Raw genomic sequence first — 27,443 nt, 5'->3', positions numbered from 1 at the left:
TACATGAAGCTTGATTGCATAGAACTTCAATGTGTGGCTTTCCTCCCTTGTCATCCCTAACCTCATTACCTCTTGCTTCTATACCACTATTCTGGGGTAGTCTGCTTTGCATAGCACTTAGCACTTCTCAGTTTATAAAAGGTGACTGAGTGATGACACAAAGAGGCCAAAGTCATTGTTGTCACTTGCAGTTTTTGTAGAAAGGAGAGGCACACATGTCATGCAGGGCCACATGAGGAGGCACCATATTTTTTTTTAGGAGACATAAGTAGAAGCCAACAGGATGCATAGGCCACAGATTTTATTGGGATTTCTGCAATAAAGGCTAGGCAGGGAAGAGTAAACATGGTTAGGATTGGCTAGTTTCAGTAATTCCAGCTCTGGTTGGTGTTACCCAATAGTTAGAGCATTGACCCATGCACCAAAGGATCATAGATTCAATTCAGGCCCCAGTTAGGGCATGCATGGGAGGTAAGCAATCAATGTGTCTCCTTACATCTTCCACACTCTCTCTCTCTCTCCCCCTCTCTCTCCTCCCTTTGCTCTCTCTAAAAATCAGTTGAAAAAGTATCCTTGGGTGAGAATTAACAACAAAATAATAATAATAATAATAATAATAATAATAATAATTTATACTAATAAAAGGGCAATATGCAAATTGGTCATGACATCCTCAAAGTATCAATCAAATAGCAGGCTGCTTGGGGTGACAAGGCTGGCAGGGGGTTTAGCGAGGGATCACCAAATGACTGACCAGCAGGCTGCAAGGGGCAGTCAGGCTGGCAAGAAGGGCAGTTGGGGGTGACCAAGCCAGTGGGGGGGCAGTTAGGGGTGACCAGGCTGGCAGGGAGGGCAGTGATGGGTGACCAGGCCAGCAGAGGGGGGCAGTGAGGTGCAACCAGGTCAGCAGGTGGGGCAGTTGGGGGTGACCAGACCGGCAGAGGGGGGCAGTTGGGGGCAAGCAGGCCAGCAGGGGGGGCACTGAGGAGCTACCAGACTGGTGGTGGGGCAGTTGGGGGCGACCAGGCCGAGGGCAATTAGGGGCACTCAGGCTGGCAGGCAGAGGCAGTTAGGGGTGATCAGGCTGGTAGGGGCAGCAGTTAGGGGTGATCAGGCAGGCAGGCAGGTGAGCAGTTAGGAGCCAGCAGTCCTGAATTGTGAGAGGGATGTCCAATGTCAAAACTGGTAGTTGGATATCCCCCAAGGGGTCCCAGATTGGAGAACTTGCAGGCTAAGCTGAGGGGACCCTCTCCCCCCATGCACGAGTTTCATTCATTGGACCTCTAGTAGTAGTAGCAGTAGCAGTAGTAGTAGTAGTAGTAGTAATAATAAAAATACCAGCAGGGTTGGGGGCATAGGAACTGTCTCTAGTTGCCTGATATTTGGCTTTGGTTGATTAGGGTAGGGGAAAATAGGGGCTTGGTGTGTGAGAGTTAGATAAAGAAGGGGTATGGACTTTTTTTTAAATCCTCACCTGATGATATATTTTTGTTGATTTGAGAGAGAGGGAGAGAGAAACACTGATGTGAAAGAGAAACATCAATCAGTTGCCTCCTGTATGCACCCCAGCTGAGGACTGTACATGCAACTTAGGTATATGCCCTGACTAGGAATCAAACCTGCAAACTTTTGTTATACTGGAATGAGCTCCAACCAACTGAGCCACTCAGTCAGGACAGGATGTATGGACTTTGGATTGGCTGGTTTGCATATGAAAGCCTGGTTTACCTACAGGTTGACTATCTCTAGATATTAACTAGTCTGGGAGGGGTGGTCTCTCTCCAGATAGCAAGGTCTGCCAAAGATGTGAAAGCATCATAAAATATTAATAATAAAAAAACATGATTGATACATATTTTATATCAGTGTTATCTCTTTATGTGACTGTCTCCTTAATTAGACTGGGACTCCTTAGGACCAATGATTATTCCTTGTTTTGTATTGAATCACAGGCATTTTGCATAGTGTTTGTCACAAAGCTAATAGAATTATTAGTATATTAATTTTTAAAAGTCCTCTTTTGGAGATACATATTGATGTATTTTTGGGGTGAAATGATATGATGTCAGGGATTTCCTTAACACTCCAGAAATTCATGTATTACAAAATTAACAAGTTAAAAAGGTAAAAAAGAATTAAAAGTCTGACTTTGGTTTCAATTTTTATTTAATTTGTAATTTATTAATTATTTTATTTTAGAGTTTTAAAGTTGACTTTTAGAGACAGAGGAAAAAAAGAGAGAGAGAGAGAGAGAGAGAGAGAGAGAGAGAGAGAGAGAGAGAGAGAGAAAGAGAGAGAGAGAGAGAGAGAAACATGAATGTGAGAAACATAGAAACCCCGGCATGTATCCTGATGGGGAATCAAACCAGCAACCTTTCAGTGCACAGGATGACACCCAACCAACTGAGCCACACTGGCCAGGGCTGATTTCAACTTTATTTATTTATTTATTTTATTTTATTTTTAAAAAAATATATTTTATTGATTTTGTACAGAGAGTAAGGGAGAGAGAGAGAGTTAGAAACATCGATGAGAGAGTCATCGATCAGCTGCCTCTTGCACACCCCCTACTGGGGATGTGCCTGCAACCAAGGTACATGCCCTTGACCGGAATCGAACCCAGGACCTTTCAGTCCCCAAGCCGATGCTCTATCCATTGAGCCAAACTGGTTTCGGCTTGGTTTCAACTTAAGCTTGAAGTTTTTGTTTAACTAACTCCCGATTTGAAATATTCTTACTGTCTAAGGCAGAAGCTGTTTGTTAGCCAACCCACGAAACATTTCCAAGTCCTTTCTTTTATTTCCCCTATAGAGGTTACAAAAGCTCTTTTCAAGCCTTCCTTGCAGTAGCCAAATATTAAGGGTTTGACCAGTGAGACATCAGGAGAAGTTGGCTAGAATTCCTCAGCAGACTTGATGATTTCCTGATAAAAGATGTGATTTAGTACTACTTTCCCCCCTTTCTTTTCTGCCTTCAACCAGAATGTAATATCTGGAGCGATAGCAACCATCTTGAAGCCATGAGACAATAGTCATGTGGGAAAGGCCAAAAGCATTGGAGACATTGGCCCTCATATCACCAAGTTGGTGAACTAACCCTGGCAGCCACCTATCTCCTAATTAAAAAAAAAATTAAAACAAACAACATTGATAATTCCTTCTTGGTTTGGTTTTTATGTTACTTATAGCAGGACGCATCCCAACTGTTAACATGGCTAAATACAAAGTCATAGCATGAGTCCTATTTTGCTTCTGGAAAATTGGCACTTACATATTCTATAACCTTCAGTCTTTCATTTATGAATGTGCATTTTAGAAATTGATTTAAATGCTTATCCATGCTATGATAATTTCATTCTTTTCAAGGTTTGCAATTGTTGCAGTTTATGGGAGAGTCTTGGATTGTGTATTTTTTTCTCTCTGAGCTAGACTTCAGTTTAGCCTTCTCTCTTTATCCCTTCGACCTACCCCCACTGCTGCTGATTAAAAGCTTTGTTGCAAGTTCACAGATTCTACTCCTGTGACACAATTTACAGAAAGAAAAGGCAGCTCACATGCAGAATTTACCAACAAAACTTTTATTTCAAGCTAGTTTGCTTGGTACACTGCCATCAAAGTCTCCAGCAGCCCTCGTGGACTCCTTCATCCCTGGAGCTTTTTCCTCAGCAAGTGGACTTCTGACTTCAGGGAGATATTTATGCTTTCGAAAAGAAAGTTTCAAGAAGATCTAAGTTGAAAGAAGGAATTCTCATCATTTGCAGCAACCTGGATGGAATTGGAGAACATCATGCTGAATGAAATAAGCCAGTCAATGAAAGAGAAACACCACATGACCTCATTCATTTATGGATAATAAAGAACATTATAAACTGATAAAGCAAAAGATAGATATAGAGACAGTAAAGCAACAAGCAGACTGTCAAATTACAGCAGGGAGGGTAGGGAGCTCTGGGGGAGATAAACGATCAACCGAAGGACTTGTATACATGCATATAAGTACAACCAATGGACACAAAACTCTGGGGAGGGAGGGCATGGATGGGGGGGGGGCAATGGTATATGTACACAGATAATAATTTAATTAAAAAAATAAATAAAGACCTAAGTTGAAATATTGAAGTAAAATAGTTATATACCTTTATTGAGACTTTTTATCACTTTATATTATATTGCAAGCATTTTTCCATTAAAATTTTAAGGCATGATATTTTGTTAGGTAGCACTTTAGATAATAAGTGTAGCAAAACTTAATGTAGATGATTTGCTTGTTTTCAGTTTTCCATTAGCATGAAATAACATAGCAATAAATGTTCTTTGGCATTGTTGATAATCTTCTGAGATCAATTGTCTGGTCATATTATTAGAATTAGTGTATCCAAATATTAGGAAGGTTAAACATTTTTATAGGTTCAATTGCCATTTGTATTTCCTGTTCTATGAATTGTCCTTATCACTTATTATGCGAATCTGGAAATTACATTTACCAGAGTGTCTTTTATTAGATCAGGAATAGTTACATAAAAATAAAACCAGAGTTTCTTGGTCATCTCAAAATAATAACCTTTGAATGGAAGTGTGGTGTGTCACATCACATAGCCAATGGGTTAGATATCCTATGTAAACATTAAGTTTATCTAAATATGATCACTTCCAGTTAATTTAGCTTACCTTTTTACTTCATTACAGTGTAAGTGCTTTCCATTCCAGCATCAAGGTGACTACTAACATGGCAATGAAATAACCAGGTTCCAACATCTCTTGTATGCATTTTTACAGTTTTATAGGTCCCAGGAGGAAGGTCATAAACATCAGAGCGATACAGTCCAGAATCCTCAACAAGGAGACAAAACATAATTAAATATCTTATAAAAGGTATCAGTCCGTCAATTACACTTTTTACAATTTTCTCTGACTCCCCACTTCTAACGGACTTTGTTAAATGACAATTGGAAAGCACCATGTGCTGCTGCACGTCTCCTCTGAGTACAGCTGAGGATTTGGAGGAGGAGCAAGTCCCAAAACATTTTAGTGATAGACAAGCCACAGGGAAAACACCTCACTCTAAAAGGGTTTCTGTGTCAGTGTTGGTGCTAGATGTCTTGTCAGCATCACCTATAGAAGAATGCTATAGATTTCAGAAAACATCCAGTTTTACAAATCCCAAAGGTTTTAACTGAAATGTTCCTACTAGGGATGTAATCAGAAAAACTCATGGCTGTGGGACAGAAGGGAACTCACCTGGCTCCTGCAGCTCCATCTACTTTCCAGGGATTGGGGCTGAGGGCTGAGGGCCAGTATGGTGAATTTCTCTTCCCAATAGAGAATTTGATATTTAAAAGACTACTCCCTAGGTAGGCTACTTTGATTTTGAAAGATGAAGCTCAAGGTCTTGGCCCATATGGATTAGAAAGAGGATTCAAGAAGGAGATGAGTTGTTCTCCATAATAGAATAGCAGGTATTTGGAAGATGAGGGATGTATTGGAGAGAGTAGCTCAAGATAGGTTCCAGAATACTTTGGAGAGATAAGAGATGTCAACAGAGTTTGGAAGGGAAGAATGCAGGAAAGAAGTTCTAAAAAGAAAGTGACAAGCAGGAGAGGCAGAAGCTCTCAGTGATGCATGGTGAAGGGATAATTGAAGATATGGGTTGTCTAATATCAAATAAGCACTTGCCACTACTGTGTAGTATGGGGGGTGGGGAAGCCTTTATTTACCCTCAAATTTTCACTAAAAGTTTGTGACCCACAATGGCCTTGATTTTGTGGTTACTTAGGAGAATCAAAATCAAGGAGAGATAAGAAAATAGCAGCCACAGGAGGTGAGAGGAAAGGGAGATGAGCAGAAGCAGGAAATGAGATTTGGAGGCTACTAGAAGAAATGTAGGTTCTCAAGACTCGTGGAGACATTGGAAGGTACAGAGGAGGAAGGTGAAATTAATAACAATTCTAATATCTAGGCTTTTTCTTAAAATATATGGGGAGCATAGGTGCAAGTATAAAAAGGTCATGATTGTTGGCCGAAGCCGGTTTGGCTCAGTGGTAGAGCGTCGATCTGCCGACTGAAAGGTCCCGGGTTTGATTCCGGGCAAGGGCATGTACCTTGGTTGCGGGCACATCCCCAGTAGGGGGTGTGCAAGAGGCAGCTGGCCGATGTTTCTCTCTCATCGACGTTTCTAGCTCTCTATCTCTCTCTCTTCCTCTCTGTTAAAAATCAATAAAATATATTTTTTAAAAAAGGTCATGATTGTTGGACCTGGGTGATGGTAAAGGAGTGTATTGTATTATTCTATCTACTTTATTATATAAAATTCCCTACAATAAAAATGTTTTTAAGTCCTCAAATAGTTTAATAGGAATAAATGTGTTTATTAAAGGACAGGAAAGAAAGCAACACACCAGTAAAACTTTGAATAAATTAAGTCATGTACTCATTTAATTGATTTCTATAATAGTCCCTGAGCATTAAAGAAGCTATGAGCATACTACATCTAGAATTCAGAAAGCTTTATGTGGAACTTCTATCCGTGTAGAAAATATGAAGTGCATTATGCCAAATGGTTAAATTAAATGTTGGAGGTGTCAAATGCATAAAATATAATTGGTCCTCAATTTTACAATGATGTTTATATAAGGGATTAGGATGGGAAATAAAGAAAATGCTTCTTAAGTAAATAAACAATCCTAAATTGGGAATGGAAAAAAGGGAGGATAAAATTGAAAATACTTATTATAAATGAGAGAAATGGCCAGTCAGAAGTGTTCAGTAAAAAAGCAATTAAGGAAAAGTATGACATATGGGGTGAAAGAAAGCAATGCATACAGAAGATATAAAGAGATTAAGAATACATAAAATAGAAACAGATGGTAAAAATCATATGAAAAAGTACAATAAAGCAAGTTGAACGCCTAGTACCACATTTCTGTTTTATAAAAAATGTTGAAGGAATGACAGAAATAGAAAGCCACTATTTGTAAGCCCCACTACAAAATTTGACTTGGGCAAGGATCATCTATGGAACTTTTTAAAAAGTACAAGGTGAAAAATTATCCTTTATAATACAAGCTGAATATGTTAAGTGTCTGGTTGTCCAGTTGTCCATTCAACTAGTCCAAGTGTAATATGCTAATGATATGCTAAGGCCATTCAACTACTCGCTATAACATACACTGACCACCAGGGGGCAGACAGTCAACTGTTTGACCAGTTGCTATGACATTTACTGACCACCAGGGGGCAGACACTCTGATCAGTAGGTTAGCTTGCTGCTGGAGTCTGGCCTATCAGGACTGAGACAGGTAGGACATGCCCGGGAGCCCCCCTGTGGTCCCTCCCCGGCTGGACAACCTCCCACAACCCTCCCTGTCCCTAATCATACACCAGTGGTGTTCCTTGGCCTAGCCTGCACCCTCTCACAATCCAGGACCCCTCAGGAATTTTGGAGAGCTGATTTCAGACCCATCTCGCTCAATGCAGGAGGAGTGCCACTCAGCCAGAAGCCAGGCTCATGGCTGGCAAGCACAGTGGTGGTGGTGCTAGCCTCTCCTGCCTCCGAGGCAGTGTTAAGGATGTCTGACTGACAGCGTAAGCCCACTCCCGCATAAGCCATCAGTAGGACATCCCCCGAGGGCTCCCATACTGAGAGAGAATGCAGGCCAGGCTGAGGAAACCTCCCACTGAGTGCATGAATTGTATGCACTGGGCCTCTAGTAGAAGAATAAAATACATTTAAAAAATCTCTCATGCAATGGAAGGATAAGGACACATATGTAATATCTTAATCAATAAAGGAAAAATATTAATTACAATAAGAAGATGATGCTTTTAAAATAGAGAGAATAGTACACATTATCTTAATAAAGTTATCAAACTTAGCTTCATCGATATTAGAACCTATTGACAGCAGAGCCTTTTGATATGATGTATGAGAAGTACATAATATCACCTATGAAGTATTCTTGCCAATGATGTTAAACATGGATTCTATCATGAGGAAACTATCAGATTAATACAGAATATGAAACATTCTACATAACAACTGGCCTGAACCCTTCAAAAATGAAATTTCATGAAAAATTTCATGAAAAATCAAGACAAAAAAAGGCAGAAGGCTTATTTTGATTTTTAGGGAAGATATGACAACAGCAGCCAAACCGGTTTGGCTCAGTGGTGGAGCATTGGTCTGCGGACTGAAGGGTCCCAGGTTCAATTCCGGTCAAGGGCATGTACATTGGTTGCGGGCACATCCCTGGTAGGGGGTGTGCAGAGGCAGCTTGTCGATGTTTCTCTCTCATGGATGTTTCTGGCTCTCTATCTCTCTCCCTTCCTCTCTGTAAAAAATCAATAAAATATATTAAAAAAAAAAAAAGATATGACAACAGCAACCAAATGGTATGTATAAATGATTAGATCTTAGGTTAAAGAAAATCCTTGGTTGCATGGATTCTATCATGAAGAAACTGTCAGATCAATACAGAATATGAAACATTCTACATAACAACAGGCTTGATCCTCAGCCCTGGTTGGGTATATGAGGAAAGCAACCAATCAATGTGTCTCTCTCACATTGATGTTCCTCTCTCTGTCTCTCCTTTCCACTCTCTCTAAAAATCAATAGAAAAATATCCTTAGATGAGGATTAACACACACACACACACACACACACACACACACTCACACACATACATTATGGTACAACTAAAGATGATTATCAATGTCCTATTTACTTATTGAGTAAATTCATATATTCACAAGCATTTATCAAATGTCCACGAGTTATAAAAAGCTAAGTGCATAATTATTTACTTGCATCTAATATATTATAGATTATATGTATTGAACATGGTTTAGTCATTTTCTTTCCAGTCCTGTTACCTTGCCATAGAATTAAATAGAGCTTCCCAAGGTTCTTACCGTGTATTCAAAGCTGTGGCCATGAAAGTGAACTGTGTGCAGGTCAATTTCAGCCCCCAAGCCAATCAGATAAAAATTCACTTCATCCCCAACATGAAATGTGAGACCTTGATTATTTCCATACAGTCTTCCATTAATTGCTGTAGGTAGACATAATTTTATTATGTGAAAAAAGGATTTGAAATAATGTATTTAAAAACAACAACAACATCTTATAGAAAATGTCATGGGGGAGTTTCAATATGGCTATAGAGTAAGTGGAACTACCTTCACCTCTTCTGAGTGCCAAAGCAGATTTACAGCTAAATTATAGTCAATCAACCTGAATGACCAACTGAAGGTCAGAAGAGTGTTATATACAAAGATTTATAGAAGAAGCTATATAGAGATTGGTAAGAATGGTGGAGATGTGAAATGAGCTGGCTCCTCCATCCACGTATGGCAGCTGAAAAGCTGAAGGGATATATGGGTCGCAAAAGACACCTCTAAGGAACATGGGGTCTCAGTCTCATGCCAGAACTCCCAAAGCAGAGCACCAGTGTTGGGAGGTAGAGCCTGCATAGAATCTGGCAGTGAAAATCAGGAGGGACTCTGTCTGCAGGGAAGATAAGGGAAGCTGCTAGAATCCCAGGTGCTCTCCAAAAGGAACAATACACAGGAGCTTGCTCCAGGACACTCACCCAGGCTCTGGTAGAGGAAAGACAACTCAAGACATATGGAAATCATAAAGAGAAGACATGGGTGGCATGGCCTTGAAGAGAATTCTGAGAATCAGCTACTGAGGTCCCAGTCCTGAGTCAATATCCCACATCACCCTAAGGCATCGTCTTGCCAGGATTGGGCATTCCTACTTTTACAGCACCAGCCTGGGGAGTCCACTAACTTGGTCCTCAAATACTAATGACACCACCCTGCCAAGCTTGAGTCAGGCAGAAAGGAATGTTGGCTGAACCCAACAAGGGCCTTTGTGTGTTCTTTCTTTAGAGAAACTACTGGCAGGCACTCAGACAGACATTGAGCTGTGAGGCTTTGGAATGGAGGCCAGTCTTTCACTTCATCTGCAGGCTTGACCAGCATCACTCCAAAAGGGAAACTGTTTTGTTATATATTACCAAGTTCTGGTGACCCCAGACATTGAGTTGATATCCAAGGGAGGGTTGGAGTGGGGCAGAGAACACCATTCAGAGCTGGGACCTTTGAATTACATTTCCCTCAGATACTCTGGTCCAGCTTGAGTGGGTATGGCTACCCAGCCAAGGGGAAGCATAAAGCTCACTCCCTTCCCACAGGCTCTGCTGGTGTCACCCTCAACAAAGAACTCTCTCTCTCTCTCTCTCTCTCTTTTAAAATATATTTTATTGATATTTTACAGAGAGGAAGAGAGAGGAATAGAGAGTTAGAAACATCAATGAGAGAGAATCATCGATCAGCTGCCTCCTGCACACCCCCTACTGGGGATGTGCCCGCAACCAAGGTACATGCCCTTGACCGGAATCAAACCCGGGACCTTCCAGTCCACAGGCTGATGCTCTATCCACTGAGCCAAACCGGTTTTGGCAGGACTCTCTTGATCTATTTTTCAAAGTCCCAGTGGCTCTGCTCTGATGAGTTTGCTCCTGCAGTGAGGACAGCTGGCTATATCCAATCTGAACTGTTGGTGTACTTCTCCTGGGGAGCTAGAATTGGAAACTCTAGCAGAGATTGAGTGATATGGCTCTGGAGTAGGGGACCACATTTTCCTCTTTATATACCTGAACACACTGTTCCCAAGTAGAAGACTCTCTAGCCCTGTCCTCCCTATCTAATTCCCCACCCTAATGAGCTTGAAAGGGGCCATGGGTATGGCAAGTTTGGGCACACTTTACAGTATTTCTTCAAAAGGCTCTAGGGGAAGTCCAGGAAATATCAGGGGTGGTGGAGTAGGCAACAGTTGGATGTCAACCTCAGAAAACCTTGGACCTTTGACTGATCTGCCCCCAGCTCAGAGCTCCAGGAAGCTGACTCTTATACACAGCTTAAGCCCTCCCATGCACACTCAAGCCCAGTAGACAGAGCCACAATCAGTGAATAGTGTGGTAGCCCAAGGCCAGTTACACACAACATCGGGCATCAACCTGTCCCAGAACTTCACCCAGTGCCCCAGAACCAACACAACCACTGGTGGGCTTCAATCACCCAAACCTGACCCAACTAGCCACACAAATTGCACAGCCAAAGGGAACTCCAGCAGGCACCAGAACCTGCTGGGAATAACCACCTTAAGAGGCAGACTTATACACAGTGAACAAGGTTTATACTTATAATCAGCCAGAATGAGAATTAACTCCACCCATGAATGGACCAATGGCATTGAAAACTCAACTACAATAGGAAAGGGCATAAAACCCATGTAAGAAACATTTCTGGAACATCTATATCAGGTGACCTAGAAGACCGTGCCATCAAAGCCAATAAAGCACCTACATCAGAAAGCCTTGAAAACAAGATTGGGAGCCATAATAGATCTACTTAATACACAGAGTAAAACACAAAAATGCAGACAAAATGGGAAGACAAAGAAATTTTAAAGAACAAGAGAAATCCCCAGAAAAAGAATTAAGTGAAATGGAAACTACCAAGATAGCAGATGCAGACTATAAAAGAATAATTATAAGGATGCTCAAAGACTTAGGGAAAGAATGGATGATCTCAGTGAGAGCTTAAACAAAGATACAATGAGTATTTAAAAGCAAATAAAACATAAAAAAGAATCAGCCAGAAATGAAGAATATATTTGAAGAAATCAACAGCAGTTTAGCTGAAGTATAAGATCAAATCAGGGATTTAGAGGACAAGATAACAGTAAGGACCCAAGCATATAAACGAAAGAAAAATGAATTTTTTTAAAAATGAGGAAAGTTGAAGGTATCTCTGGGAAAACATCAAGCATAACAATATCCACATCATGGGGACACCAAAAGGAGAAGAGAGTAAGCAAGTGATTGAGAACCTGCTTCAAAGAATAAGGACTGAAAAGTTCCCTAATCTGATGAAAGAAAAAGTCACAGTTTAGGAAGCACAGTGTCCCAATCAAGATAAACCCAAAGAAGCTCACACCAAAACATATCATAATTATAATGGCAAAGGTTAAAGACAAAGAGAGAATCTTAAAGGTGGCAAGAAAAAGAGTTACCTAGAAGGGATCTTCCATAAGGATGTCAGCTGATTTCTTAATAGAATGTTTCAAGCCAGAAGGGATTGGCATAAAATATTCAAAGTGATGAAAAACAAGAACCTACAAACATCACTATTCCATTCAGCAAAGCTATCATTTAAAATTGAAGATGAAATAAAGAGCTTCTCTGACAAAAAGAAAGATAAAGGGGTTCATTACCAACAAACAAGTATTGCAAAAAATCTTAAAAGGCCTTCTTTAGACCTAGCTGTCTTGGCTCAGTGGGTAGAACATTGGCCTGCATACTGAAGGGTCCCGGGTTCGATTCATGCAGGAGGCAGTCAATCAGTGATTTTCTCACCATTAATGTTTCTATCTCTCTCTCCCTCTCCCTTCCTCTCTGAAATCAATTTATATATATTAAAAGGCTTTCTTTAAAAAGAAGAAAGAAGAAAATAAATATATATAGAAAGGAATGTAGGAATAAAGATTAAATAGCAATAAATGAGTACCTATCCTATATAATAGAGAGCTAATATGCTAATGGTCATGACACCCTCATGCCATAACTACTGATCAGCAGGAGGTTACGTGTGCATGTGTGGCAGGGTGGAGCCGCTTCATTGCTCCAGAGATGGGGTGGAAATGGGGAGGTGGGACCATACTTTGGAGGGGAGGATGGGGGTGAGGGCCCATAGCAACCCTCCTCACCAGTCCTTTACCACCCACTGCTCGCACGTAGAGTGCCCCACTGCCCACCTGCCAGGGGAAGGCTTAGCCTCCTCCTTGCTCTGGAGATGGGGTGGAAGCAGGGAGGCTCCCAAAGGAGGCAGGATAAGCTTGAGGCAACTTGTAGGACCAAGGCTGGGGCTTGAAGTGGCCAGAGAAGGCTGAAGGGTTGGGGGCAGGGCCAGGCAAGCTCAAGTTCTGGGTGGAGAGGTTAGGTTGTCAAGGAGGGGCAGGGAGCAGGTGGGCGGGGCATGCACAGGTGGACAGGGCCACGTGATTTCATGAGTTGGGTCACTAGTCAATAATAACTTTAAATGTGAATGGATTAATGCTTCAACCAAAAGACCTATGGTAGCTGAATGGATAAAGAAAATAATAACCCATATATATGCTGTGTACAAGAGACCCACCTCAGAACAAAAGATACACACACAGGATGAAAGTGAAGGGATAGAAAAAAAATTCATGCAAATACAAACAAACAAACAAACAAACAAATAAAGCTGGGGTAGCAACACTTATGTCAGACAAAATTGACTTCTAAACAAATCCCATAACAAAAGGCAAAGAAGGATATGAAATAAAACTAATAGGATCAATCCAACCTTATAAATATACATGCACCCAACATAGTCACACCTAACTATATAAAGAAATCTTGGTGGACAGTTAAGGGAGAGATTAACAATATGGTCAAAGTTGGGAATTTGAATAGCCCATTGGCATCAATGGAGATATCTTCCAGACAAAAAACCAATAAGGCAATAGCAACTTTAAACAACAAGCTGGATTAGATGGATAGAATTGATATTTAGAGAATATTTTATTCCAAAGCTGCTGAATATACATTCTTTTCAAGTGCACATGGGACATTCTTTAAGATATACCACATGGTAGGATACAAGATAAATTCAACAAGATTGAAAACCTATCAAGCATCTTCTTTGACCACAATGTATGAAACTGGAAATCAATTATAGCAAAAAACTCAAAAACACTCAAATACATATAGGCTAAATAACATGGTATTAAACAATTAATGGGTCAACAATGAGATAAAGGAAGAAATAAAAAGTTACTCAGAAACAAACAAAGTTGAATGCAAAATAACCAACATTTATGGGACACAGCAAAAGCAGTATTGAGAGGAAAATTCAGAGCATTACAGGCTCACACCAAGAAGCAAGAAAAATTTCAAGTAAACAATCTAATCCTTCACCTAAAAGAATTACAAAAAGAACAACAAACAAAGCTCAGAGTAAGTAGAAGGAAAGAAATAATAAAGTTAGAGCATAAATAAATGACATAGAGACTAAAAAATAAAACAAAATAATCAAAAGCTGGCTCTTTAAAAAGATAAGATTGATGAACCTTTAACCAGACTTATCAACAAAAAAATGAGAGAGGATCCAAATAAATAAAATCAGAAGTGAGAAAGATTAACTGACATCACAGAATACAAAGGGTTGTAAGAAAATATTAGAAACAACTATATGCCAACAAATTGGACAATCTGGGCATCCTATATAATAAAAGGGTAATATGCAAATTGACCCAATGGTGGAACAACTGGTCGCTATGAAGTGCACTGACCACCAGGGGGCAGATGCTTAATGCAGGAGCTGCCCCCCGGGTAGTCAATGTGCTCCCATATAGAGAGCAACACTCAGCCACAAGCCAGCTGATGGTTGGTGAGCACAGTGGCCTGCCTCTCTGGCAGTGCTAAGGATAACTGATGGCTTAGGCCCGCTGCCCAGGAAAGAGCTCCTGGATTGTGAAAGGGCATAGGTTGGGCTGAGGGACAAATGTCATGCATGGGGCCTCTAGTAGTGTATACATTTCTAGAAACATACCATCTTCCAAAAATGATTCAGGAGGAATCAGAAAATCAGAATACACTAATTATAACTAATGAAATTAAAGTAGTAATTAAAAAAAATACCCAACAAACAGAAGTCCTGGACTGGATGGATTCATAGACAAATTTTACCAAACATTCAAAGAACTAACACCTATCCTCAAACTATTCCTAAAAATTTAAGAGTAGGAAGAACTTTCAATCTCATTTTATGAGGCCAGCATTACCCTAATTATAAAACCAGATAAAGACACTCCAAAGAAAGAAATTTATTGGCCAATATCCATGTTTCTAAGATACTCAACAAAAGATTAATAAACCAAATCCAGCAATACATTAAAAAGATCATACACCATGACCAAGTTGGATTTATTCTGGGGATGCAAGGCTGGAACAATATCTGCAAATCAATAAATGGGATATACCATATAAAAAATGAAGGGTGAAAATCACATGATCATATTAGTAGATGTAGAAAAAGCATTTGATACAATCCAGTATCCATTAATGATAAAAGCTATCATCAAAATGGAAATAGAGGGAACATATATCAACACTAGTGGCCCATTGCACCACCTTCGCTCCAGCACAGAGCTGCCTCTCTGCCTTCCCATGCTGCCCAGAGACCCCGAGGGGCTGGGGTGGTGTGGAACACCTGTGTTGTCACCATGGTGACGACATAAGCATCCCACCCCCAGCCGCTCGGGCCTGTGTATGCAAACTAACCCACCATCTTTATTTGCATACTCACTCCTGATTGGCTGGTGGGCATTGCAAAGGTACGGTCAATTTGCATCTTTCTCTTTTTATTAGTGTAGATAATAAAGGCCATATATGACAAACTCACAGCCAACACCATACTCAATGGGCAAAACTAAAAAGAGGAACAGCACAGGGATGTCTGCTTTTACCACTCTTATTCAGCACAGTTCTGGAAGTCCTAGCCACAGTGATCACTTCTTGAGAAAATAAAAGGCATTCAAATTGGAAAGGAGAAAATAAAATTGTCATTTTTTGCAGATGACAAATGTTTGTCAATGATACACCTGAAAAGGGGTTAATATCTAAAATATATAAAGTATTCATACAACTCAACATCAAGAAAATAAATAACCGAAATAAAAATGGGCAAAGGACCTGAATAAGCAATTCTCCAAAGAGGACATACAGATGGACAATAGCCATGTGAAAAGATGCTCAATAACACTATTCAGAGAAATGCAAGTTAAAACCACATTGAGATACCACCACACGCCTTTCAGAATGGCTATCATTAATAAATAAATAAACAATAAGTGCTAGCAAAGGTCTGGAGAAAAGGGAACCCTTGTTCACTGTTGATGAGAATGCAGATTGATGCAATCTCTGTGGAAAACAGTATGGAGTTTCCTCAAAAATTAAAAATGGAACTGTATTTTGACCCAATGATTCCACTTCTGGGAATGCATCTGAAGAAACTTGAAACATTAACTTGAAAGAATATATATACCCCTATATTTATTGCAGCATTATTTATAATTAGAGGCCATTGCAGGAAGATTCCTGCAAGAACAGAGCTTCCAGCAGGCTTCCCCCCCGCCCCCATGCTTTTCCTGCTGCCTCAGCCCCCATCCCCTACTCCATGCTTTTCCTCCACCTCCGCACTTTCCTTCCAATTGCCACCACTGCCTCACACTTTCCCTCCTGCCATCAGCCGGTGCTTTCCCTTCCCTCCTGCCGTCTCTGCCCCCCACCCCATGCTTTCCCTTCCACCACTGCTTTCCTTTCCACTGTCGCCCTGCACTTTCCTTTCTGCAGCTCCTTGCTTTCCGCTTTCCCTCCCTCTTCCTTCTATGCTGTCTTCAGTCTTCACTCCTCCCTCAGTGTATGAAAATTAACCGCCATCTTTGTTGGGTTAATTTGCATACTCGATCTGATTGGCTGTGGATATAGCAAAGGTATGGTTAATTGGCATTTTTTTCTTTTATTAGTGCAGATAGCTAAGATTTGGAAATAGCCCAAATGCCAATTGATAGATGAGTGTCTTAAAAAGCTGTGATATATTTATACAGTGGAATACTACTTGGCCATAAAACAGAAGGAAAGCTTACTTTTTGTGACAGCATGGATGGACCTGGAGAATATTATGCTAAATGAAATAAGCCAGTCAGAAAAAGAAAAATATCATATATCTCACTTATATGTGGAATGCAATGAACAAAATTAACAAACCAAATGGAAACAGAAACATAGATACATAGAACAGACTGATAGGGGGAGGAGGACTAGGGGAGCAGGTGCAAAATAAGATGAAGGGATTAATTTTTAAAGATTAGCTATATAATACACATAGACAGAGACAACAGTCTGGTGATAGCCAGAGAGAAAGGGGTTGGGGTAGGTATAAGAAGGAAAAGAAGAGATAAATGGGATCATGATACAGTGGGCAGATGATGTTTTGTTGAGTTTTATACTTGAAACCTGTATGGTTTTGTTAGTGAATGTCACCCCAATACATTTTTTTAAAAAGAAAGTATCATGGATGTTTTCAGAAGATATGAGGATTTTGAAGCAAGCTTGAGGATGTGGTTAAACATGACTAAACATTCATTCATGTCTGTGTTTAATACTAGTGAGTTTTCTTGATTGAGCAAATGAGGCATTGGTTTTGCTTTAATACAATTGGGTTGAACTAGAATATTTCATAACTAAAGATACTTAAATTGATGGATAGTTTAACATGTCTATATATTTAAAGTATATTTAAAATGATCACAAGAGTCTCTTAGAATGTTAGGATTGTGTGTTCCCACTTAACTGCCTTAAGTCAAACTTCCATGATCTGTCACTGGTATGATTGAAATGCCATCTGCCTGAAGTCCCAGCTCTTTGTTTCTCTCCCTCTCTAATCCTCTATGTAGGTATGACTTTCAAAGGGTCGCCCAAACCGGTTTGGCTCAGTGGTAGAGCGTTGGTCTGCAGACTGAAAGGTCCCAGGATCAATTCCGGTCAAGGGCATGTACATTGGTTGCGGGCACATCCCCGTTAGGGGGTGTGCAAGAGGCAGCTGGTTGATGTTTCTCTCTCATTGACGTTTCTGGCTCTCTATCTCTTTCCCTTCCTTTCTGTAAAAAAATCAATAAAATATATTTTAAAAAAAGGGTAATAGGAAGAAAATATTAAAATGCTCCTTTTTACCTTTCTATTTTGTGTCTATTTTTTGCAATATATAAAATGCATTAATACAGTGTTAGAAAGATATAATATATAACCATATATCAATGTAGGTAGGGTTCTAACACTTTTAGCTTGTGGATAGATATAATATAAAAAACAAGGAGACTGCTTTAGGCCAGTGCTTCTTAAACTTTAATGTGCATCTGATCTGGGAATCTTGTTAAAATGCAAATCTAACAAAAACAAAAGCAAACAAACAAAACCAAACACAGAAAATAGCATGGTGATTGCCAGAAAAGGGATTAGGGGAGGTAGAAGAGAGTAAAAGGGGGATAAATGGAGATGAAAGGAACTTGATTTGAGGTGATTAACACAATAAAATACACAGGTGATGTCTTATAGAATTGTACACCTGAAACCTATATAATTCTATTAATCAATGTCACCCCAATAAGTTCAATAAACATTTTAAAATACAGATTATGATGTACTAGGTCTGTGAAGCCTAAAATTTTGCATTTCTAACAAACTTCCAAGTGACGCTGTTGCTGATCCATGGAACACACTTGCAGCACAAGTGCTTAGATGACTGCCAGAGCTGCTCCTGGAATGTGCATTTATTCCTGGAGTTCCCTAGCTCAGTGCCCCTGGTCCCTTTAGCACAATGGTTCTCAGCAGAACTTTGTCCTCTAGGGGACCTTTGGCAATGCTTAGAGACATTTTTAGCATCTTCTCCTGTCACAACTTTGGGTAAGTTGCTACTGGCATCTATAGGATAGAGGCCGGGGATACTGCTAAACATCCTACAATGCCTCACATAACAAAGTTATCTGGCCCAAAATGTCAGAAGAGGCGAGCTTGAGAAGCCCTGGTTTACATCAAGTCTACATTCTCAGGAAAGTATTCAAGGTCTTCCATAATTCTATTTGCTTTTTGTTTCCAGGTGCTGTGTGACTTAGCTCATATTTCCTTCCTTTTCTACTAGACAGATTCTTATGCATTCTTAAATACTCAGTGTCTTCTCCCTTCGTGAAATATTTTGTTGACCTCCAAATAGGAATGTAAAAGACATCCCTGTGTTTCTTTTTTAATTGCAACATCCCCCCAAGTCAGCCTTGAATTGTAGCAATGCACAATCTGCAGCTCCCACACTGTGAACAGCTGGACAGAAGATGGCTCAGCTGGGTATGTGTATCTTATTAAGGCCTAGTAAGATGATAATTAGAATGGATGTAGTCCTTAAATTAATTTTAAGTTTACATATATTTCTTGCAGGGGGAATACTAGGAAATTGGAAATGATCGTATTTGTGTTTGCCTTATTTAAGGTTTCCTTACCTAGTCATCTTTCTGAGCTTGCTAAAGACTAGACTAAGTAAGATTGTGATTGAGATTGTTTATGTGTTTGCTAGTTGAATAATTATCTTATTGCTGTGATTCTAGATGGGGAAGGTCATAAACAGAATGAGTTTATTTATTTATTTATTTTTTTTTTTACAATCAACCTATAAGAAAATTTTGGTTAATAAGCATGGGGATTTTAAAAGCTCTGCCTATGAAGGTCATTTGGTGATGGTGGTGGGGAGGAGAGTGTGGGGCCCTGTGCTCTCCAGTTTGCCTCAAACTCCATCTGTGCCTATGTTCACCCAGGTGAAATGTTCAGAAAAGTGTTTAGTGAGGGCCCCTAGAAGTGGCAGCTGATATTCCTGGTTTTTTATTGCCCGCACGGCTTAAGAATTTGCCACACTACTAAAATAGTGGTGTATAGCCCAAAGACCAGATCCAGCCCATGAATTGCATTTTTCTTTTTTCTTTTCTTTTTAAAAAAATATATGTATTTTATTGACTTTTTACAGAGAGGAGGAGAGAGGGTTAGAGAGCTAGAAACGTCGATGAGAGAGAAACATTGACCAGCCGCCTCTTGCACACCCCCTACCAGAGATGTGCCCGCAACCAATGTACATGCCATTGACCGGAATCGAACCTGGGACCTTTCAGTCCGCAGACCGACGTTCTACCACTGAGCCAAACCGGTTTCGGCACATTGCATTTTTCTAGGGCCTATGAGTAAAGGATGCTTTTTAAATATTTGAATATTTTAAAAAAATTTTAAAAGGCAAATATTTCCTGATGTGAAAATTATATAAACTATAAGTTTCTGTGTTTATAAATAAAGTTGTGTTGGCTCACAGCCACTTCTATTTATTTGCCTCTTGTCTATGGCTTTTGTGCTACAAGAACAGAGAGTAAGACAGCTTATGGCAGAGATAGAATGATTCCTCTGTCCCTGCAGCTAACTCCAGCCCAAATTCTTTACTATCTGGCCATTTATGGGAAAAGTTTGTCATGTGATATATACACAACTGCATGTGTCTATGTTTTCTAAACTGTGCTGAGCTTGACAAATTTGAACTTCATCTGTTCCTTTTGTGGAATACATGCTGTAGGCTACAGTTGGGGTGTCAGTTAGTGGACATTACCATGCATATAATTGCTGAGCTCAAAAATATCATCATTCCGGTCTACTTGGTTTGGTTCTAGAGAATAGGTGTTGATATTTTCTTCCAAGTACCAGGATTCATTCTCATTAAAAATCATGAAGTGGAGAACGCGGTGAACTATGTTGGCTTTGGTGTTTTTGCGACATACTATCAAAGGGCCTACCAGCCCACTGTTAAGATCCTGAAGAAACAAAGCAAGATTATTAACCATGCCCACAGCTAAAAATTTCCCCCAATAAATAAAAAGAATGGAATCAAGTTTTGGTTTTAGTGAGATCAGATAATGAGGGTTTTTTGTTTGTTTGTTTTACAGATCCTGATTTTTTAATTATTAGAATGTTAAGTCTGAGAGTAAGGAACAAAAAACATGCTAAATCTTTGAAAAAAAATTATCATCTCATTTATTGGAGTTGAAGTTTAAAGAAAACAACAAGCTTCTGGGATGGATTTTAGACACATTCCTCAATGGATTTAGTTGTATTTATGAAAATATAATTAAAGAACAGAACTTTGGTTTTAATTAGAATTCCCTGGCATTGGAGTTGGTTGGCAGAGATTTTAAAAGTCTCAGATCCTTTCTCCTGTGATACCTCTGTTCCCACAGCACCTCCACCAGGAGCCTTGGTTTGTTTATATTAATTTTGTTTCAGGGTTGAATGTCTAAGTAGATTTATGTTCCAGGTACAAAGTGGCCCAAATAGCTAAAAGTTCAAAGAGGGGACTCTTTAAAAAATGAAAATAAACTATAACTCCAGAGTTGAGGGTTTAAATATATGTAATATGTATATATTTATTTCTATTAATCATAGAATTTTCAAACTCCATACTTTGTGTTCTGTTACTCAGATCTGACTAAATGAAGCAGAGGATTTTATAGTGACATTTTGAAAAATGTCATAAATATAAGTAATCATATGTAATAGTTTATTCTTGAAATATGCAAGCATATGTAGGATTAAAGGCTGAGCAATATTTAATATTATATTACATAGAACTTAATATAAATATTAAATAGAACTAAGATTTTTTTTTAAAAACAAAAAATAAGTTCCTTTTTCCTTCCATTATAATTTCTATAAGGAAATATAATAAAAACTGATATTTGAGAGAGACAAAATGGTAGCAGAATAAATGGACGTGTCCTGAGCTTTGTCCCAGAGCAGATAGAATGAGCAACTAAATCAAATAACATCCAACCCGAATTGGTGAAGTAGACACAGCTACTGAGACAACATGCAGCTGGGAAGGGCAGATATCTGGAGAACATCCAGAGCACTGCAACAATGCAAGCAGCAGCCAAGTGAGCAGCCCATGCTCACCCAAGGAGCAGCAGCCCCATGAGCAGCCTGCCCCAGGCTGAGGAGCATCAGCATTGCCAGTAGCCCAACCCTGTCCAAGGAGCAGCAGTTGTGAAAGCAGCCTGTACCTATCCAAAGAGAAGCAGCCACATGAACAGCCCACCCCCTGTCTGAGGAGCAGCAGGTGCATGAGAAGCCCACCCCAGTCTGAAAAGCAGCCTTCCCCCATCCAAGGAGCAGCAGCTACACACAGCCCATACCTGTGCAAGGAGCAGCGGCTGTGTGAGCAGTCCTGTGAGGAGCCCACCCCTATTCAAAGAGCAGCAGCCTCATGAGTAGCCCACCTTTATCTGAGGAGCAGCAGCCTTATGAGAAGTCTACCCCCAACCAAGGAGCAGCAACTGTAAAAGCAGCATGCCTCCATCTGAGAAGCAGCAGCCTCATGAGCAGCCCACCCATGTCCTAGGAGCAGCAGCTGCACCAGCAGCCTGCCCCCAAGAGCCAGAAGAGCCAACACTGTTGCAAACAGGGCCCACCAGAGGAGCTGCTGCCAACATAGGAGCAGCCACTGTTGTGACTGCCTGAGGAATAGCCACCTCCCAAGGAACCACTGCCATCCAAAGAGAAGTCCTTGCATGACTTGACAGCTAGATTCTTCAATGAGAGCAAAAATCGGTAGACGAAGACATTCCCCAAAGGAAAGAAAAGGAGGAATCACCAGAAAAGCAGCTAAGCTAAAACTGAGGCATACAATATGTCAGAAGAAGAATTCAGAATAAGGGTCCTAGAGTTCATAAACCAGATGGATGGAAAAAAAATCAACAACTTCTGTAAGAATCAAGAATAAATAAAGAGAGATATAGCTGCAGTTAAAAACACCATGGAAAGTTTCAACAGTAGACTAGGAAAAGCAGAGGACCGAATAAGCGAATTAGAAGACAGGGAAGCAAAACACCCAAACTGAACTGCAATTGGAGAAATAAATTAAAAGACAGAGGAGAGCCTAAGGGAGCTTTGAGACAACATGAAACAAAGCAACATTGGAATAACATGGGGAAAGATACACACTAAGATGTCGTAATTACAATGGCAAATTTTCAGGACAAAGAGAGAATCTTAAAGGCTGCAAGAGAGAGATAGAAAGTTATGTACAAGTGATATCCCATTAGATTATCAATTATGTCTCAAAAGAAATGCATAAGGGCAGAAAGCAATGGAAGGAAGTTTACAAAGTGATGCAAAGCAATGGGCTGAATCCAAGAACACTCTATCCACCAAGGTTATCATTCAAAATTAAAGGGTTTCATAGATTAAAAAAAACACAAACTAAGAGAGTTTATAACTACCAAGCCAGCAATGAAAGAAATGCTAAAGGGACTGGAGTAAAAAGAAGAAATAAAAAGGGAAGAAGGAACACAGGCACAAAAAATTAAAAATGGCTACAAAACAAGTACCTATCAATAATAACTTTAAACATAAGTGTACTAAATTTTCCAATCAGAAGACATTGAGGGGCTGAATGGATAAGAAAATATGACTCATATATATGCTGTCTGCAAGAGACCCACTTCAGAACAAGGGATACACATAGACTGAAAGTGATGGGATGAAACTAGATCACCAACTTACACCATACACAAAAATAAATTCAAAATGAATACATGATTTAAAAATAAGACGGGAAACCATAAAAATACTAGAGGAATCCACAGGCAGCAAAATATCAGACATATGCCAAAAGAACTTCTTCACTGATACTTCCCCCAAGGCAATGGAAGCTAAAGAGAAAATAAACAAATGGGACTACATCAAAATAAAAAGCTTTTGCATAGCAAAAGAAACCATCAACAAAACAAAAAGAAAGCCCACTGTATGGGAGGACATATTTGCAAATGTTATCACTGATAAAGGTTTAATCTCCAACATCTACAGGCAGCTTATACAACTTAAAAAAAGGAAGATAAATGAACCAATAAAGGGGCAACGAACCTAAATAGAATCTTTTTAAAAGAAGACAGAAGGAAGGCCAAGAGGCACATGAAAACATGCTCAAAGTCACTAACTATCGGAGAGATGCATATCAAAATGACAATGAGATACCATCTCACACCTGTCAGAATGGCTATCATCAACAAAGGACAAATATTGGCGAGAATGTAGAGAAAAAGGAACCCTTGTGCTCGGCTGGTGGGAATGCAGACTGGTGCAGCCACTATGGAGAACAGTATGGAGTTTCCTCAAAAAACTGAAAATGGAACTCCCATTTGACCCAGTAATTCCACTCCTAGGCATATATCCTAAGAAACCTTAAACACCAATCAGAAAGGATATATGCACCCCTATGTTCATAGCAGCACAATTTGCAATAGCTAATATTTGGAAGTAGGTGCCCATCAGCAGATGACTGGATCAGAAAACGATGGTACATCTATACAATGGAATACTATGCTGCCATAAAAAAGAAAAGAATTCTTACTATTTGCAGCATCCTGGATGGAATTGGATAACTTTATACTAAGTGAAATAAGCCAGTCAATGAAAGAAAAACACCACATGATCTCACAAACTGATGAACAAAAAGATAGATACAGAGATAGTAAAGCAACAAACAGACTGTCAAATTACAGTGGGAAGGTTAGGGAGATGTTGGGGATATAAGAGATCAACCGAAGGACTTGTATGCATGCATATAAGCATAACCAATGGATGCAAAACTCTGGGGGGTAAGGGCATGTATGGGAATGGGAGGGGCAATGGTAAGATATGTACACATATAATACCTTAATAAAAATGAAAAAAAAATTAATTAAAAACGTAATCAGGATGAATCTAAAAATCTCAATAGGCAGATAACTAGAAGCTGACGCAGTAGTCAAAAGCTTCCAGCAAACAAAAGCCAGGGGCCAGATGGCTTCACAGAGGAGTTTTACAAAACATTCAAGGAAGAAATAAAACCTATTATTCTCAAACTATTCCAAAAACTTTGAGCAGAAGGAACACTTTCAAGTTCATCCTATGAAGCCAACTTTACCACAATACCAAAACCAGGTAAAGACAACAATATCCACAAATAAATAAACATGATACATCATATAAACAAATTGAGACATAAAAATCACATACTCATATCAATTGATGCAAAAAAAAAAAAAAGCATTTGACAAAATCCAACATCCTTTCTTGAGAAAAACTCTCAGCAAAGGGAGAATAGAGGTATCATACCTCAAACAATAAAAGCCATATATGACAAACTTACAGTTAACATCATACTCAATGGGCAAAAACTAAAACCATTTCACCTAAGAGCAGGAACGAGACAGAAATTCCCACTTTTACCAATCCTGTTTGACATAGTTCTGGAAGTGTTAACCATAGCAATTAGACAAGAAGAAATAAAAGTTATCAAAACTGGAAAAGAAGACATAAAATTGTCATTATTTGCAGATGACATGATATTGTGCATAGAAAACCCTAAAGACTCCACCAAAAATTATTAGACTTAATAAATGAGTTTGGCAATGTAGCAGCATATAAAATTAATGCCAAGAAATCTATGGTATTTCTATACACCAATAGTAAACTTACAGAAAGAGAGACTAAAAAATCAATTCCATTTACCATCACAACAAAAAAATTAAGATACCTATGAATAAACTTAACTAAGAAGGCAAAAGACCTATACTTGAAAACTACAAGACACTGAAAAAAGAGACAGAGGAGGATATAAACAGATGGAAGAACATACCGTGCTCATGGATTGGTAGAATCAACATCATTAAAATATCCATACTACCCAAAGCAATTTATAGATTCAATGCACTCCCCATTAAAATACCAACAGCATATTTCACACACTTAGACCAAACTCTCCAAAAATTAATCTTGAGTAAAAAAAGACCCTGGATAGCTGCAGCAATCTTGAGAAGGAAGAACAGAGTAAAAGGGAATTCAATACCAGATATCAAGCTGCATTACAAAGCCACTGTTCTCAAAACTGCCTGGTACTGTCACAAGAACAGACTTATAGATCAATGGATAGAAAAGAGAACCCAGAAATCGATACCAACCACTATGCTCAATTAATACTTGACAAAGAAGGCAACAACATACAATGGAGTCAAATAAGTGGTGTTGGGAAAATTGGACAGATACTTGCAAAAAAATGAAATCAGACCACCAACTTACACCATATACAGAAAAAAAAAAATCTCAAAATGCATACAGAACTTAAACATAAGAGGAAAGAATAAAAATACTAGAGGAATCCACAGGCAGCCAAATCTAGGACATGTGCCAAAGCAATTTCTTCACTGATACAGCAATGGAAACTAAAGAGAAAAATACACAAATGGGACTACATAAAAAATGAAAAGCTTCTGCACAGCAAAAGCAACCACCCACAAAACAACAAGAAGGTACTGCATGGGAGAACATATTTGCCAATGTTATCACGATAAAGGTTTAATCTCCAACATTTACAGGGAACTCATACAACTTAACAAAAGGAAGATTAAAAAAAAACAATAAAAAAATAGGCAATGAACCTAAATAGACACCTTTCAAAAGAGGACATAAGAAAGGCCAAGAGACATATGAAAACTTGCTCAAGGTTACTGATCACCTGAGAGATGCAAATCAAAATGACAATGTGGTAGTATGTCACACCTGTCAGAATGACTATCATCATCAAATTAACAAACGACAAGTGCTGGCTAGGATATGGAGAAAAAGGAACCCTCATGTTCTGCTGGTGGGAATGCAGACTGGTGCAGCCACTGTGGAGAACAGTATGGAATTTCCTTAAAAAACAAAAACTAAAAATGGAATTCCCATTTTACCCTGTGGTTCCACTTCTAGGAATATATCCTGAGAAACTAGAAACACCAATCAGAAAGTATGTATGGACCCCTATGTTCATAGCAGCACAACCTACCATAGTTAAGATTTGGAAACAGCCTAAGTGCCTATCAGCAAATGAGTGCTTTAAAAAACTGTGGTATATCTACACAGTGGAATACCATGCTGCAGTAAAAAAGAAGAAATTCTTACCATTTGCAGCAGCATGGATGGAACTGGAGAGCATTATGCTAAGTGAAATAAGCCAGTCAGAGAAAGATAAATACCCCGGATCTCACTCATTTGTGGAATAAAATGAACAACATAAACTGATTAAGAAAAATAGATCCAGAGACAGGGAAGCATAGATCAGATGTCATACCTCAGAGGAAGGTAGGGGAGAGTGGAAGTAAGGGGGAGAGATCAACCAAAGGACTTGTATGCATGTATTTTAGACTAACCAATGGACACAGACACCAGGGGGATGAGAGCATGAGTGTGTGTGTGTGTGTGTGTGGGGGGGGAGTAGCTTGGGCAATGGTGAGATAAGGACACATATGTAATGTGTCCTTAGTCAATAAAGAAAAAAATAAAATAAAATATGAGAGATGCAAATAAAAATAATAATGTGATACCATCTCACACCTGTCAGAATGGCCAACATCAACAAATCAACAAATGACAAGTGTTGGCGAGGTTGCGGAGAAAAAGGAACCCTCATGCACTGCTGGTAGGAATGCAGATTGGTGCAGCCACTGTGGAGAACAGTATGGAGTTTCCTCAAAAAACTGAAAATGGAACTCCCATTTGACCTAGTAATCCCACTCCTAGGAATATATCCCAAGAAACTAGAAACACCAATCAGAAAGGATATATGCACCCCTATGTTCATAGCAGCACAATTTACAATAGCTAGGATTTGGAAACAGCCTAGGTGCCCATCAGCAGATGATTGGATCAAAAAACTATGGTGCATCTACACAATGGAATACTATGCTGCCAC

The 27,443-nt window shown here is 39.4% G+C and overlaps 1 protein-coding gene across 2 annotated transcripts in view; it reads right to left on the bottom strand.

Annotated features, from left to right (window-relative positions):
• Window positions 1-3,561: 3,561 nt before the first annotated feature.
• The window catches only part of LOC311618408 (ceruloplasmin-like), an 80,440-nt gene continuing 56,558 nt past the window's right edge, over window positions 3,562-27,443 (bottom strand). For both annotated transcript variants that reach the window (XM_084875922.1, XM_084875923.1), the window contains 4 exons: window positions 20,286-20,487; window positions 8,910-9,049; window positions 4,668-4,830; window positions 3,562-3,764 (listed from right to left, as the gene is read on the bottom strand). In XM_084875922.1, the coding sequence (XP_084732048.1) occupies window positions 4,672-4,830; window positions 8,910-9,049; window positions 20,286-20,487 (501 nt within the window). In that variant the 3' untranslated portion in view covers window positions 3,562-3,764; window positions 4,668-4,671. The remainder of the gene's footprint in view (window positions 3,765-4,667; window positions 4,831-8,909; window positions 9,050-20,285; window positions 20,488-27,443) is intronic.

The sequence above is a fragment of the Pipistrellus hanaki genome (assembly GCF_964339955.1).
Source record: "Pipistrellus hanaki genome assembly, chromosome: 2".
In the NCBI taxonomy this organism is placed as follows: domain Eukaryota; kingdom Metazoa; phylum Chordata; class Mammalia; order Chiroptera; family Vespertilionidae; genus Pipistrellus; species Pipistrellus hanaki.
Note: the sequence above shows the minus strand (reverse complement) of the source record. Positions and strands in the feature narration are given on the sequence as shown.